At 39.1% G+C, this 16,934-nt stretch overlaps 1 protein-coding gene across 1 annotated transcript in view; it reads left to right on the top strand.

The window, feature by feature from the left end:
• Positions 1-16,934, top strand: part of ABTB2 (ankyrin repeat and BTB domain containing 2) — a 153,908-nt gene that overhangs the window by 115,680 nt on the left and 21,294 nt on the right. The window contains exon 4 of the mRNA XM_063289608.1: positions 12,469-12,621. Within this exon, the coding sequence (XP_063145678.1) occupies positions 12,469-12,621 (153 nt within the window). The remainder of the gene's footprint in view (positions 1-12,468; positions 12,622-16,934) is intronic.

Below are 16,934 nucleotides of genomic sequence, written 5' to 3'. Positions count from 1 at the left end.
CATTTATTGGCACAATAGAACCCAGTAAGTTTTGTTCTGAGTATTTAGTTGCTGGAGTACAAGACTTAGATCAGTTGACATTACATCTGTTGAACAATTAGTTTTGGAGAAAGTATAAAATATGTACTAGGTTTGTACATTGTGCTAAATATAAAATATAATTAGTTTCCTTTGGGCTTAACATTGTTTGAATCTATTATTGGGGTTAATAACCATGGGTTATTATTTAATGTCTATACAAACCCAGCCAAGAATGGTTAATTCAGTAGATCATTATTAAATAAATCACAGATTAGTACATCATGTGAATCTATCCAAGATATACATTAATAAACTATTAAAAATGTTTTGTGTATATGCATTATACTTTCATTATACCTTTTATTATTTTGCTATTTGCCCATGTGAGTTTTTTTGAGGCCGCACTAACTGTATATTTTTATTGTGACTCAAATAGTTAAAAATGTGTTCTTTCTTGGCCAGCAGCCTTCCAAACACAACTCATCAGTAGTGAGAAGTCAAAAGAGTTAATTGGGTCTCTACTGGATTACCATATAGAATTTGGACACTTGCTGTTCATATTTTGCAGGCCTAATGCATTTGTAGAAAAGTAGGCATTTGCCCATGTAGGGAGCTACAGCCAGAAATAGTACTGGACTTAGTTTTCTGAAGCTATTTGCCTCATCCATCTAATCAAGAATATAGTGGAAAAATGTATTTTTTTCCAAAATGATATTTTGTATGTAGAATTTTCTCTGGCCATAGTATATCATGCTGCCACATCTACCAAAATTACAGTAGAATTGTAAGTAGATGTGCATGCATGCACATGTTCTGAACTTCTTCATAGACAGTGAAGAAGGCTATAGGCACAGACTGCTTTCACTTGAGAATACAAGTACAGCCTTGCTGCATCAGGCCAAGGACCCTGTAGGGCAGCTCTGTGAATAACACAGTGGCCAATCAGGCACACTTATGAAGCTTATTAATACAGTCAAGAGGTCAGTGTTTCTCACATACTTCAACTGTAACATCACACAAATATCTAAATATAACAACTTCCTTTGTCCATTAAACACCATTACACAAAATAATAGCTACAAAATGGATATATAATTAGATTTATCAACATCATTGTCTTCATCATTATCATTTAAATTTCTATCCCATTGTTCCTCCAGGAGCTCAAAATTGGATAGCACCTACTCCTTTAATTTTACTCTCTCCGCAATACCCCGGGAAGTTGGTCGGGCTGAGAGTGCTTACCTCAAAGTCATCTAGGGTGTTCCGTAACTAAGGACAGATTTGAATTTGGTTTTCTCTACCTGAAGTTTCAGTTACTGAATCAGACTGTTTCTTGAACAAACAGCTGGCTAACAAATTACTTTAGATAAACATTACAGTATCAACATTAGGGTCAAGCATAGTTACTTAAACTGTTTTGAATGTAGGACTACTTTACCAATTATCATTCCTGCAGAGTGCATACTATTGGCAAAGACATGATAAAACACTGGATACTTTTTAGTCATCACTGCCTACCCCAGCCCATTGTGGTTAATATAATTTTCCATTAGAGTAAATTAGAGACACCAGGTTAAAAGAATCTGTGGTTTCTAAAAGAATGATGTGGTATGTTCTTATATAATTAAGTGATACTAAACATAAACATATGGCACTGAGCCTGCCCTTCATAATGATCTCTAATAGTGGAAGGTGGTGATTTAACTTCCATTTTTATTGTTCTTATGGCATAACAAAGACAACACTAATAATAGAACTGAGGAATGGAATGGTGTATATATTTTTTAACAATAATATTTCTCATTGGCTCAGTACAGATCTGTTAAACAATTCCAAATTGGGAATGAGACCAATTTACACTCATGTTTTATGCTGGTACTGTGACATCTGGCTCATTTGCAAAGCAAGCGACACACTTTCCAACCCATTCTCTGGATTATATTTTTTCCTCAACATTTCTCATAGAATTTTTCTTATGGTTCCCCCCAGTCCCCACCCCCCACCCCACTGCCAGTGATAGCAGTTTTCTTTTACTAGAGTAAGTAGTTTAAAGCTAAGGAACATGATTCATAATATTGCCCTCTATCTTCTCCAGTGCTCTCAGCTGTGGGAAATTTGTGGTTCAGTAAAAAGTGAGTTCTAACTTCTAAAACAGAAAGTATCTCAGTCTTGACATTAACATTATTATTCAAGAACCACCTATGTAACTATCAGGAAATAAGTTTTTCCTAGTTTCTGCTAAGTTCCCCCGAATGAGAGAGAGAGAGTGAGTAAGTGTGTGTGTGTGTGTGTGCGTGTGCATGTGTTGAAATAATTTATATCATCACCCAACTCATACACTGTAAATCCAGGTGGCAAACCACAGAACCCAAAAAACAAAACAGATAAGCATTTTCAATTAAAATGGAGAGGCAGTGATAGGCAACCAGAAAAAGCACATTTATACCTCCCTCAAGATGGGAACTTCAATCAACCCAGCCCCAAGGCCTGAAGAAAAAGCCAATTATTCCTGTCCTTCTGCAGGATAACAGAGAAGTAGAGAAATGTAATAGGAATCCTACCTTCTTCTCAATAGTATTCCACGTTGGACAAACATCTCTCTTCTCCATTCAGGAATTTTTGTATTGTGAAAAAAGTTATTATACATTTACATAGCCATTAGCTTTTTAAAAAAGGACAGAAGTTTGCTGTTTGTGCCTTATCACACCCTTATTCTTGCATTAAGGAATTGTTTCCTGAGTACCCCAATATACTTTGTGGAAATATTTCCTGTTTATTGATAGTGGTGGACCTCCTTAATTCCACCCAACCTCATCCCACCCCATTCCCCACCATTGTTTTCCTGCTTCCTCTCCCCATGCAGTTGGTATCTTCTTCCTTAGCATCTCTTCTTCTAATTCTCTAATAATTTACTCAATCACTGTTGGAAAAATGACACCTTTTTTCATTTTGGATACTTAGGTGGGCATGCTGTATGAGGAAATCACTGCTTCTGCCATCCATGTTGTGGGGCTCATATTCATCTGGGGAAATGAAGTAGTAGCTGAAGCTGAAATTTTTAGAGCAGAGATGTCATGAGTACTGATGGCGAGCAGGAGGGGGCCCCTATCCAGGGGGGAAAACGCATGCGTAGTACTGAGGAGTTAAGCAGCCATTCAAAGAGACACAGAACAGACCTGCCTTGACTTTTGGGGTTTATCTGTCTGGGTTTTCCCACGCTTCTTCAGTTTGTTAGGATTTTCTGTCTTATGTAGCAGTAATAAACACTAGGGACCTACTCCTCGTCTCAGCGTGATTTCTGACTGTTAGGACAAGAGTTGTCTGCTGCACGATGCTGTTGGCCAACTAAAATGTTGTTATTGATGTTTTAACAAGGTAGAGAGACAAACATCTGCCCCTACCATGGAGTCCAGGAGGGATGTCAGAAAAGTCAAGATGGCTGTGACCATGTGATTGAAGCCCTAAACCTTTCTTATGTGAGTTTGCATGATCACCGCTGCCATCTTGACTTTTTTAACACACACACACACACACACAACCCACAGACACCCCTGGCATCTATATAACTAGTCATGCCAGGTGTGATGCTGCATTTGTTTTCTGCTACTCCATTCAGATAATCTGCCAGTGCTGTTCAGAGGGCTACCCTTTAAAGCCCAGTTGGAACAAAACATTGTCTTTGTTCATCTTTAATATATCAGAAAAAAAACTAGAGTATCAGGAGCAATATTGGTTGCCAAAAATTATTTAATCTGTTGTTCTTTAAAATCAGAGTATTAGTCTCACTGATACTATTCCCACATTTGTATGTTAAACCCTCTAGAATTTAGAGTGACCTTCTTTGACAGAGCCCTCAGCCCCTTACTTATGACGTACCTCAGGGCTCTTGCCCCTCCTGTGTAACATCTACATGAAACCAGTGGGTGAGGTCACTCATCAGTTTGGAGTCCAGTATCATCACTATGCTGGTGGTACCCAACTGTTCATGTTGACCCTGGGCCACCCAAGCAATGCTGTAGATGTTATGTCTGAAGGTTGTGTGGATATAGATATGAAGTAACAGGCTTAGGCTCAATCCCAACAAAGATTGTCCATCTTTATTCTTGTATTTTCAGACTTGCAAGATTCTGTTAATGTAGCTTTACAATAAAGTAGAATTAGCTTATCTAGTCATGTTTCCAGTCTGGTTTACCTGGTAAGGCTGACATCAATCTTATGAATCTGAAAGTACAATTCTCCCACCCTCTCCTTTACAGCCTGAGAAACCAGGGAGGGTCCCTTCTGAGCCTCTTGCCCTGCCCATTATGCAGCTGTGGGCTCTGCTGTCTCTTATCTGACCGTTCCCTAGGCAGCATCTCTTCACCCCATCTCCCAAGGTCTTTCCCACATACCATTACAGAATGGGAGTTGTAGTCTAACACAGTCCGATATGATGGATTGGAAAAGATGTGTCCAGGAAATTCCTCTTTAGTTGCCACAAAAAAAAAACTTATGTAGCCACACAAAGAGCTACGAAGAAGTGAAACAGATAACTGCAGTTGCTGAAGATATCATTAATCAGTTTGTCTTGGTAGAGACAATATAACCATGACCAAATAAAATAGAAGCATAGCTAGTTGTTGCTATTAATTTCAGGCTTGGATGGATGATGTTCATAGCATGCTGTAGGTCTTCAGGAGTAAAGTATTTGCTGTGCATTGTAAATATTAGGATTTTTCATTTGCAGCTTTCCAAGCAAAATGATCTCTGGAGCCCTTCGCAGACAACAGCTAATTATCCTCTACAAACACTCACATGCACATACAGACACACATCCTAATTTAGCATTCCACTAAGAAAACACTGGCATCAACTTCAAATGGGAATTGAGTTACACAAAGGCTTCATGCTCAGCAACAACAGATTGATGTTACTTTTGTGCACAATCAAATACTTCAAAAAATAATTTCAACTCAACCTCAATGGTAGTCAGCCATTTTCCCTGAAAGTTCTTTTTTATCACTGTCTGGTGCTTAGTAGAAATTCATTTTATTGCTTAAATATGTTCGTGGCCAAATTAGGTTGTTATATCTGAAGGTTATATCTGAATTTTGTCTATATCCCTAGAAACAGGGCCACAACTAGGGTCTGTGTCACCCGGGGCAAACATGGATTCCGCACCCATTTTGGCAACCCCCCTGTGCTCATTTTGGCACCCCACCAGCACTCATTTTGGCACCCCACCAGCATGGCACCCAGGGCACATGCCCCGGTTGCCCCCCCCCCCCCAGTTGCGGCCCTGCCTAGAAATGTTTAGTGCTAAATTAATAAAATATGCTGAGAATTTTCAGAACTGGTTCTCTTATTTATGTTACTGGTGCATGGTTTTCTTGTTCTTTCTTGAAGCTAAGCACGTTTACTTGGAGAGGAAGTCAACTGACCAAGTAGACACAAGGTTTTAGCTGTAGAAGAGTTTCTCTCCAACATTCTCTTTAAAAACAGTGATTGAGTAGAATTTTACAGAGGAACTATGATGTGATACAATATGACTCATGATATGAAATGATGTATGACAAAAATGCAATTAATGCCTACTTCATTTCAGTACAAATATCAACTCCACATTTTTGTAATAGAATTTGGAGTCAGACCCTATAAAACATGAGAATGATATCCTATGCATAGCAGTGCAAGCGTAACGTTGACCTGCTGCAATAAATAGAATAAATAATAACAGTCTTAATAGTGGAACTTGGTGGAAACTTCTGTATTCCAGAAGTTCAGCCGTTTTCTTGATTAGTGTAATAGGTTTTGAATGCCAGAATGGGAAAGTAATATAGTATAAGTAGTCTTTACCAAAACAAAAAAAAGTTACAGGTATTCCTTTTTTTCTTTGTTTGCCTTGTGGTCTCTGTCACTTTAAAGGGGGTACCATAGCTTGGGGGGGAAAATCATACCTTCATATACCAAACAAGGATTTATTGCAGCTTAGAAAGCTATGCTACACATCCTATTATTTATGCATATCTCATTGCAGAGTATGACATGCTGAAAGTTTACATTTACATTACACATGGAAAGTGAGCAGATCTCATGTTTTATAGGGTCTGACTCCAAATTCAATTACAAAAATGTGGAGTTGATATTTCTGTTTTACCTTATCTGCGTCTTATGTTTTGTCCCATTCCTGGCTAAACTAGTAAAAAGCTTTTAAGGTTAAAATAAACAGATCGTGGAAGAAAAGTGGTTGGTAGGAGAATTTTGATATGAAATTCCGGGAATTGCATACATTCTTACAAGTGGCTTTTCTCCTGTGTTGTGTTCTGCAGGAGATTTAGTTTTAGATAATGCATAGTAATGGAGCGGGTGGCGATGCCAGGATATTTGTCATTTAATTTGTCATTTAATGTTTTAGCAGCAGGAAATACGTCAAGGAGTGGTTGGTTATGAAAATTTCACAGGCTCAATATAAGCAAACCTGAATCCAGATTTGTGTCTAAAGGGCAATTCTTTGTATGTTTATTCAGAAGTGAGATTCCCTGTTTTCATAGGAAGTCATTCCCAATTCCAGGAAAGTGTGGACACAATTGCATATTTAGTTTCTGATTCACAGTGTTCCCACAGAGTTCCCCTTTTGTCCAACTTATGCCACTTTCAGCATGTCGTACCAGTTCCTAAATGTCAGTGGAAATAATAGCTGCCACCAAAAGAATACCGACCTATGATTTAGTACAAGGCTAAGTATGCCTCTTCCCCTTCTCCTCTCCTTTTCTAACATTGCTGTAAGTCAGTTAGAAGTTTCCATTTAGATTGATCCTAATTTAATATGTCATTTGAATTTTAACCAGTAGTTCATATTAACTAGTGTTAGCTGAAGTCATCACAAATTGTAATTTAGAATTGGCTTATTTCAACTAAGATTATCCACAATTTACCGCTTGGAATTTCTATCAATACGTGGGTAAAATAAAAATGGAAGCAAAAGTTTCCAAACTCTCCTTCATAGTCATGTTGGAAGAGGAGGACATGAGCAACTGTAAGATTCACTGCAGCTCATTCTCATGATGGCAAACCATGCTAATCTCAGTATTATGATGTCTAAGCACAGCCTCCTATTTTAAATCTAGAAGTATATGAATCCAGCTAAGCTGGATGTTTATAATTCTGTTTTTGGGGAATATGGGGAAGATATTAATAGGGTGAGTATATCCCATTGTGCATCTTTATTGGGAAGAGTAATTGTTGGAATAATAAGACCTTCATGTCAGATGACTTTTCACATTGTTATGACTCTACAAGTTGTTTAATCAAACATTATGTACACTTGTAGATACCTAAAATACAGTAGTTAAAGCTAAAATTCATGTTACTTTCATGAGGGGGAGAGATGTATATGTTTATGTGTGTGTGTGTGTGTATACACACACACACACACACATACATACATACATACATAGGAAGTGCCATGGCAAGCCAAGACCCTACATGGGATGTACCATCAACAGATAGCTGAGGTGGCTGACCTTGGGAAATCCTAGCAGTGGCTGGAAAGGGCTGAACTAAAAGCACTGAAGCACTGATATAGCAGCACAAGAACAAGCACTAAGCACCAGATTCATGGAAGCAGGGGTCTACCACACTAGACAGGACCTGGGGTGAAGACTGTGTGGAGAGGCCTCAGAGACAGTCCATCACATAGTGGCAGGGTGTAAGATGCAGGCAGGAACAGCACACACTAAATGGCACAACCAAGTAGCTGGCATTGGGTACAGGAATATCTGCACAGCGTATGGGCTAGACCCTCCCAAATCCAGATGGGAGATTCCATAGAAGGTCATGGAGAATGACAGGGCTAAGATCCTGTGGGACTTCCAGATCCAGACAGACAGGCAGGTACTGGCCAATCAACCAGACATTGTGGTAGTAGACAAGGACCAGAAGACAGCGGTGGTGATTGATGTAGCAGTGCCAAGTGACAGCAACATCAGGAAGAAGGAATATGAGAAGCTGGAGAACTACCAGGACCGAAAGAGGAACTAGAGAGGATGTGGAAAGTAAAGGCCAAAGTGGTCCCAGTGCAGGGCTGCAACTGTGTGGGGGCAAGCAGAGCATGTGCCCCAGGCGCCGCGCTGGGGGAGCACCAAAATAAGTGCTGGGGGGCACCAAAATGGGTGTGGAATTCATGTTTGCCCCAGGTGATAGAGACCCAAGTTGCCGGCCTGTCCCAGTCGTGGTAGGGGCAGTCGGGGCTGTGACTCCTGAGCTGGGAGAGTGGCTACAACAGATCCCAGGAGCAACATCAAAGCTCTCTGTCCAGAAGAATGCAGTGCTAGGAACAGCTAAGATACTGCGCAGAACCCTCAGACTCCCAGGCCTCTGGTAGAGGACCTGAGGTTGAGGAAGACACATACCACCCATAGGGGTGTGAAGGGAATATTTTTTATGATGTATTTTACATATATTGGATTGATACAAGGAAAAAGGGAGAGACACAGAGCAGCTGTCAGTCTTGATATGCAGATGCTGCTGCTACTGCAGCAAACATAATACCAATCTATGTCCTGTTGAAGGAAGAATAGGAACATTTCCCCTGTTCCTACACATACACATACACAATCACAGAATTGCCCCAAACCATTTCAAAGATGTTTAGATCTCTGAATCAACCCAGCATCATTATAGAATTGTAATGACATGTTTATTGAATGCTACAAAGAAACATTACCTCAACCAGTTATCTCTCTATTTACCCTCCTCTCTTTAAAATTGAGAATTAAACAGGGGAGTTGTAGATTTACTGTTGAGGCTAAGGTTAGAAAGACTTGGAAGTAATATTGTTGGTATGTACTTTATACACCCTCATTTTTTGCGTTTTGTCACTAAGATCTCTGGTTGAACTGGGTTTTCAGGTTTCTGTAGTGCTTCCAACAGTACTTCAAGCCCAAACTAGTTTTAAATTAACATCTTAGCAAGAAGTGAATATGTGCATATCCAGTTCTTCAGATTCATATGCATTCACTTTTTATCAAGCCAGAGGAAAAAAAATAATAATGCAAGGCTTCCCCTAACAAAGCCATTATACCCCCATGCATGATCTTTCTCTTCGTTTTATTTTACAGTCGGTTTTTTAACAGCCACACATGCACTGTTTCCATCCCTTACACTTCATTAGAATGACTTGTGTTTTTTTCTAACTGAACCAGAAGTTATGCATTTATTTCACCACTGAGTTTATTAGCTGGATCAAGGCCAGGGCCACAACATGATAAAGAGAGAGATTTTTCTTCCTATTCTACAGAATAAAAATTAGTAATACATCTATACAAAAAAACAAATGCTTTTACATTTCACAATGGCATTTCTGTTTACTGAAATGATGAGCAAACTCTTCTCAAGGCACCACAATTTACTCCACTGAAGTCCTGTTTCTTGTTCACTGGATCCTGCCATATGCAGAAGCATCTGCAGGAAAGGGCCCGAAAGGTCAAAATGGTGGCCACAACTGTCAGCCCTCCTGGATAAACCAGACAGAAAACATGACCAGATGAGTTAGTTCTACTTTATTGTAAGGCTACATTAACAGAATCTTGCAAGTCTGAAAGTACAAGTCTCCTGTTGTCTCTCTTTACAGCCTAATCAATTAGGGTGGATTCTTCCTAAGTTTCTTTCTCTGATCATTAAGCAGCTGAGGGCTCCTCCCTCTTATATCTGATCATTCCCTAGGCAGCATTTCTTCCCCTCATCCCTCAAGGTTATTTCCACATACCATTACAACAACCATGCAGTGATGCACATAAAAGAGATAGGTCTTTGACTGCACAGGTACTGTCCCCCGTTTGACTTTTTGACCTCCCTGCAGACAGTCCCGGCCATATGCCAGCTATATTTGGCCATTTTGTCATGTGACGATTTTTATAGCATTGCAGTTCCACTCAATCAGTGTAATTCTTGATACCAGTTTAATGGCCTTTGTTAATGGTGATCCAAGCTGCATCTGCAGTACTGAAATCACTGCTGTAAAGCCATCAGTTGGCCAGCTTTGTATCCTCATGACTGGTGCTGCCCAACAATCATCTCCCTTAGCAAGACAAAGGGGAAGATTTAGAAACAGGCCTAAGTAATGACCCATTTGTGCACTATATTTTTCATCTGATTTTTTAAAAGTAATTTCAAAAGACAGAATTATGAGCTCTTGTTGCACCTGTCAAAGGTCACTGTGTGGATGCTAAATTACTATCTAAAAGAATATGTCACCTTTAGCATTTTCACATTGTCAAAAAGAACTCTATTTCAATCATATTTAGAGCCATCTCTGCTCTGTATTTTATTTTCTTGATTCACCCGCCATCTTTCTGTTTACATTCTGTACAGGCATGGAGAACTATATATAATCAGGTCTTCCAGCGTATCCTATGCATTTGAGATGGATACTGGACCTGAGAAATGGTCTTTCAATGTTTTCCCCACTGTTGTTTTCTTGTCATCGTCACATACAGACAGGTGCTACCAATAACAGACCTGCTGAGCAGGGACCTCAGCTAAGGGCTGGGTTTACATATCTTGCTGACCAAGTCATATTGTGAGACCACTTCTTAAATTAGATAAAACAGCTACAGGAATAACTTGTGGTTCTACAAAAGCACCATGAGAATCATTTTTTGATTAAAGGACAGGAGCCTTGTTTGTAAATCAGTATGTTACCATATAAGACTTGTGAGGTGGTTGTAAGTCATACAGAACTTTAACAATGCTGTTTTGTGGTTGCTGTCTCAGCTGCTCCTCCAAAACCTTATACTTTTCACTGTGGATAGAACTTGACTCCTGATGACTTCCTAGACTATGGCTGGCTGGGGAATTCTAGGAGTTGAAGTCCACACATCTTAAAGTTGCCAAGGTTGAGAAACACTGCCCTAGACACATCCATGCATTTTTTTGGGCAAAAAAATGAAAGGGGCTTGTCATTGCCTTCTTCCAGGATGGTGTGTGTATATGTGTTTAATTTGCCATTCTTGCCTACTTCCAATACCTTTTCAGTATTATGCAAAATCATCTGGATGCTGCTGTCTGGATGGATGGTGGATAAATAAATGTAGCTAAATAGACATATACTGTTTTTGTTGTAACGGCAGTGGCACTACGTTGGACAAAATGGCTGATGATGTTCTGCTGGAAAAGTGTAATTGTGAGTCAAAAAGATTATTTTGATTAGTTGAATTATTTTGATTACACAGCAGAAGCCACACTATGTTTTCAAAAGGCAGATTTGAGCAAAACATGCCTTGTTGCAAAATAAAAACAATATTAGGCTCCTAATGAACAGAAAATTGAAAGGCTTAAAAAGAGAGTTCTAGTCACAGATGTTATTATTCATTGTTATTTTTAATGTGATTAGTCTTTCATGGTATCAGCTTCCTTTCTTAATAGCCAAATCATATTTATACCTATTGTCAGAACTGGGTTTTTATGGAAGCTGTATGGATGTTCAGAGTTCAGAGACATGATAAAGGTACTGAATAGTTTCATAAACACTACATCAGTAATGCTTACCACAGTTCTATGAAAGAGTCAGGATATTTTGGAAGAAAAGAGGAGTTTATGGAAACAGTAGGCTTGCCTTAGGCCAGCAACTAACTTAATGGCTGAAGCAACATTTTAAACAGATTAAGTGAACTCCCAGCTTGCAGCACACACTCTTGAAACCTCAATTCTCTGTTAGATGTGATATCAAATTTTCTGCCTTCTGCAACCTGAGCACCATCCAGATGTGTGAACTTCAGGTTCCAGAATTTTCAGTAGTGGTCATGCAAACGGGAATTATGGAAGTTAAAGTTCATACATTTGGATGGTACTCAGGTCGCAGAAGTCCAATGTATGATGTATCTTGTGCAAAATGATTTTGCATCTGGAAAAATATATTTGATTGTTATGCAGTGTCTGAAGTGGGCATGTGGAAAAAGTCATGGGGAAATGGGCAAGGACTTTGAACATGCGCACATGGAACTTCTCTGATATGTCATATGTACTTCTCCCAGCATATGTACTTCTCCCACCCAGAAAGTCAGTGAATGTAAAACTAACAAAAGGGAGCAGAATTGTCATGTTCTTTATTGCCAGTGGCTACAATCTGCTTTCTTTCAATGGCAAGTTTGGAAGATATCCTAGAGCCCATATTCCAATCTTTGCGGCACCGTGGCATATCATACATTATATGTAAAAAAAAAACTTATAAAGTAGGTCACTAATTAATTAGTTTATATCCTAACTAACTCTTCCTGTGTGTCCGTATTTATTAAAGAGGACGTGATTACTTGAAAGTAGGTTCTACTGATGTAAGTAAATAAAGTTATTTTGAAATATAATAAGCTTTTAAGAAGTTGTATCTAAAGACAATATGATTGCTAATATTCCTAGATGAGATGGGTGCTAACATGAGATGTAATGGATTTCTTATTTTTCTCTCAACAGGCCATTCATGCTTCTGCCCCCACTGATGGAATGGATGCGAGTAGCTATAACCTATGCTGAGCACCGGCGCAGTTTAATAGTAGACAGTGATGATATCAGACAGACAGCTAGGCTACTGTTACCTGGATTGGACTGTGAACCTCGACAATTGAAGTAGGTGGTGTACTTTTAATATTCCACCTACATTTAATGGCAGTGTATTCTAATGAAGATTGTTGCCTTCAAACACATTTTATACAAACGTACTAGAAGACTGATTTGTCTACGAAGGCAAAGGCATCTGTGTCAGTATCATTTCTGGAGAACACGTGTTGATTTATAAACCTTATCATTTTCCTTTGCAATCAAAACAAAACCACCAAACCAAAAAAATTAAAATGGGACAAGCTCCTCTTTAGACCTATTGCAAATGCCAACACATGGCCCCAAAGGTAAATCACAGTTTGTTCAAGAAAACTGAAGGACAGCATTTTTCAAGGTGAAATTATCAGGCACATAGAAGGAGCATCAACATAGCTTCTGCGAAATGAAGTCAGGTCTCAATAAACTTTAGAGTTTTGGGGGGAATGTAAAGAAGCATGTACCTTGAAAGAATAGTTGACTTGGATTTTGAAAAGGCTTTGACCAAATAATAAAAATTCTTGAGCAAACTTAGCAGTCATAAGTAAGAAGAGATTGGTAATGATTAAATAACAGGAATCAGAGAATGGGATTAAGTAAACAGTTCTTGCAGTGATTAACAAACACCACTGTCCTGAAGAATCTGCATTAGGACCAATGTTTATTTTCTTTCCAATCCAACAGAATATTGGAAGGAAATTATATAAAAGGGCTTGGTACCATCTGCCTCTGGCCATCTGTCTATCAATAGGAAAACTCTCCCAAACCAGAACAGAACAGGACCAAATTAGGTGTGACAGGAGAAGCAGGCAAAACAAAGATTGAGTTTTTAAAAATGGGCTGGATTTGGTTGGAGCTGCAGAGAAAAAACATCCAGGAAAAAAATATCTCCCAATGCTTTACTGTTGTTGGGAGAAGCAGCTGGACAGTAACACAAAAATGCTGCTAACTGTTCTACTCTAAGCCCCACTTGCCTGGTCACGTGACCCAGAGCAGAATGTGTGCAGCCAACTCAATACTTCCCAGGGCACAAATACACACAAAGCGGGAACTCACACACAGGTCATATTAGTTTGTTACACAGAAGAAAGTAAATATGCCCCCTGTGGCCAAGGGATTGGAAGGAATTCACGAAGCCATGCTCGGCATGCTTTCTTTAACTTATTTAAGCAATAATTTTACTTAGCTCACTTTCAGCCCAACTTACCTCACCAGGTGCTTATATACCAAGCTGAATGGTAAGAATGTCTGGAGAAACAGATGCTTGTTTGGATAGTGCATAATTAAAACTATAAAATCCGTTTCCACAAAATGAAGCAGCGGCTACTGTTTTTTAAAACTGCTTGGCCAAATTCATGAAGAGTAAAACTGTCAATGGCTGCTAATCATGATTATGACAGAATACATGTGTGAGCCCTAAGAGATAGTGCTATACAAATAGGATGGATGGATGGACGGATGGATGAATTGTATTAAGCATATAAAGTAGCACTATGAATGTATGTTCCCTCTAAGGTGTGCATATGTACACAATTCATGAAACCCACGCATGTGGTAAAAACTACAAGTGCACACAAAATTTAATAATAATAATAATATAATAATAATAATAATAATAATAATAAATTTAATCACCAATCACCATAAAACTCCAGGCTCTCGACTCATAAGTAATCCTGCACAAGTTTGCCGCCTCAGCTTACCTGCAGCGGTGAGCGTTGCTTGCTGCCTCCACAGCATGGACTGAATGGGGGGGCACCACATGGCAGACGTTCCCTGTCAGTCCGTGCTGCAGCAGTGCCAAGCAGCCCTTGCTGCTGCAGTTAAGCCAAGCCAGCCAGCTTGGGCCTTTTGCCCAGGACAGCAGGCAGCTGGTCTGTCTTTTCCCAGCCTCGCAGGGGTAGCCAACCTGCTCCAGACCCCAGAGCCCCCAGTGCACAAAGGAGCATCTCCTGATAAAAAAAGTGTAATTCATTCCCCTCCACCCTCCAAAAAAAGCTTAATTTCCCTCCTCCCTCCAAAAAATATTTAATTTTTATCTGTTGAGTTATTAACAGATCCATGATGGTCCATGATTGCAGTAAACTTTATAAAAATTTCAATTTTCAAATTAATAATAATAAAAGTTCAGAATGCATCCAGAAAAGAAGGAAAGAAGTGGAGAAAACAAAAGAGGGGGGCTAACCAAATGCTTTTTGTACAATGTTTTTTCTTTCTTTTAATTTTTCTTTCATTACGGTATCAAATTCCAAAAGAAAAAAAGAAAATAAATAAATGCTTACAAAATATTGATTGCTATTATCAGTTACCAGTGAGTTTATATTATAATCTGTAAGCATGTACATGTAGACCCAGTTTGGGGTAGTGGTTAAGGCACCAGGCTAGAAACTGGGAGACTGTGAGTTCTAGTCCTGCCTTAGACACAAAGCCAGCTGGGTGGTGACCTTGGGCCAGTCACTCTCTCTCCACCCTAGAAGAAGAAGGCAATGGCAAACCACTTCTGAGAAATGCTGCCAAAAAAATGGCAGAGGGCAGTTGCCACGAGTTCAAAAATGACTCCAAGGCACAACTTTTAAGTGTGTATGTGAAGTACTATTATACATTCTAGTTTCTATACTTTAAGAAATATATAAACATTTTAACACATTGTTATTTGCATTTTTAAATTTTCAAAATTATTATTTAATTTTTATCCCACCTTTTTTATATATAACTCAAAGCAGCAAACATACCTAATATTCCTGCCTGTGAGGGGAGTTAGGCTAAGAGAGAGTGATTGGCCCAAGGTCACCCAGCCAGCTTTCATGCCTAAGGCGGAACTAGAACTCGCAGTCTCTTGGTTTCTAGGCCAGCACCTTCACCACTACACAGAACTGGCTTTCTTATTTAAATTTACTGATATACTTATATAGTGGCACACAAATTTGTACTTCGTTTGGGAAAAGCTGCACAAAACAGTTTTTTTCCACACACGGCATGTCAGAAATTAGAGGAAACATTGGTATGAACCCTGCTGCAGTGCTCTTTTTTGACAAGCTTCGTTTAAACAAAACATGGATTGATGTCATGTGTCAACCCCAGCCTATATTTTACTTCCAGGAATAGAATAAGTTCTTGATATCATTTGCTGGAAAAACAGAGGCAGTGACACTTGGAAGCATCCTAGTGGTACCTGTTGACCACTGTGAAAACAGAAGGCTGGATTAGATGGGCCTTCCATGTGATTCAGCACAGCTCTTCTTAGGGTCTTCTGCTGTTCTTCAAAGAACCTTCAATATTATGGCAGGGAGTGTCTACTACAGACTGTATACTGTATGAACTAATAGCAATCAGTCAGCATTAACTTCCTTCCATATTCCAGTTGATATGTACAGTATATTCTACAGGTTTTGCCATCAATGCTTGCTGTCCTGGTATCATAACACACACACACACACACGTTCAGTCGTGTCCGATTCTCGGAGACTGCCTGGACAAGTCCCAGCAGTTTTCTTGGCAAGGTTTTTCAGAAGTGGTTTGCTATTGCCTACTTCCTAGGTCTGAGAGAAAGTGACTGGCCCAAGGTCCCCCAGCTGGCTTTGTGGCTAAGGCAGGACTAGAACTCACAGTCTCCTGGTTTCTAGCCTGGTGCCTTACCCACCACACCAAGCTGGCTCAATGCCTATAATGCCTCAATGCCTTTAAATACCTCTTCAAAATCCCAATATTTATAGGCAATTATTTTAATGATGTGACTGACTTCACCATTTATTATCACTCACTTTGGATATTACTGTATATAAGTGTGCTTTAGGCATGAAAGATTTTATTCAATAATTTTTGGTTAAAGATTGTTGCTGAATCCTGTGTGGCTTCTGAAAAGTCATTTAAGCACTCTCAACTGTCTCTGTAAATCTATGGAAACTAGTAGTCATCATAAGAAGAAAGGTGCAATGAAGTGTAATAATGGTTTTTATTGAAGAGTCAGTTGCAGTCAGGTGGCATCAACATCAAGTAAATAAATAAATTGAATTTTAAGATTGCTAGATGAAATGCACTGAACAGGAATATTATCATTTTTCTTTAAATGTTCAGAAATGGACTAACAGTGCAAGATTTCTTTCTTCCAAGTCTTTCAGTCTAGCAGTCTAATTTCCAAAAATGCTGAATCTAAGAAAATGCTTTTTATGAAACGAACAGATTTTTGTCAAAAGTTTAGAATAAACAAAACTCACACATTGGAATTTCCCAATCTGCTACTCCTGGCAGCAGCACTCCGTATTGTTTTTCTAACCCCCAACTGCTATCTAATGCAATCAAAAACAAAATTAGTCATATGCAACACGAACAATTAAAAAACAAGTATC

This window comes from Candoia aspera, chromosome 1 (assembly GCF_035149785.1).
Source record: "Candoia aspera isolate rCanAsp1 chromosome 1, rCanAsp1.hap2, whole genome shotgun sequence".
Classification (NCBI taxonomy): domain Eukaryota; kingdom Metazoa; phylum Chordata; class Lepidosauria; order Squamata; family Boidae; genus Candoia; species Candoia aspera.
Note: the sequence above shows the minus strand (reverse complement) of the source record. Positions and strands in the feature narration are given on the sequence as shown.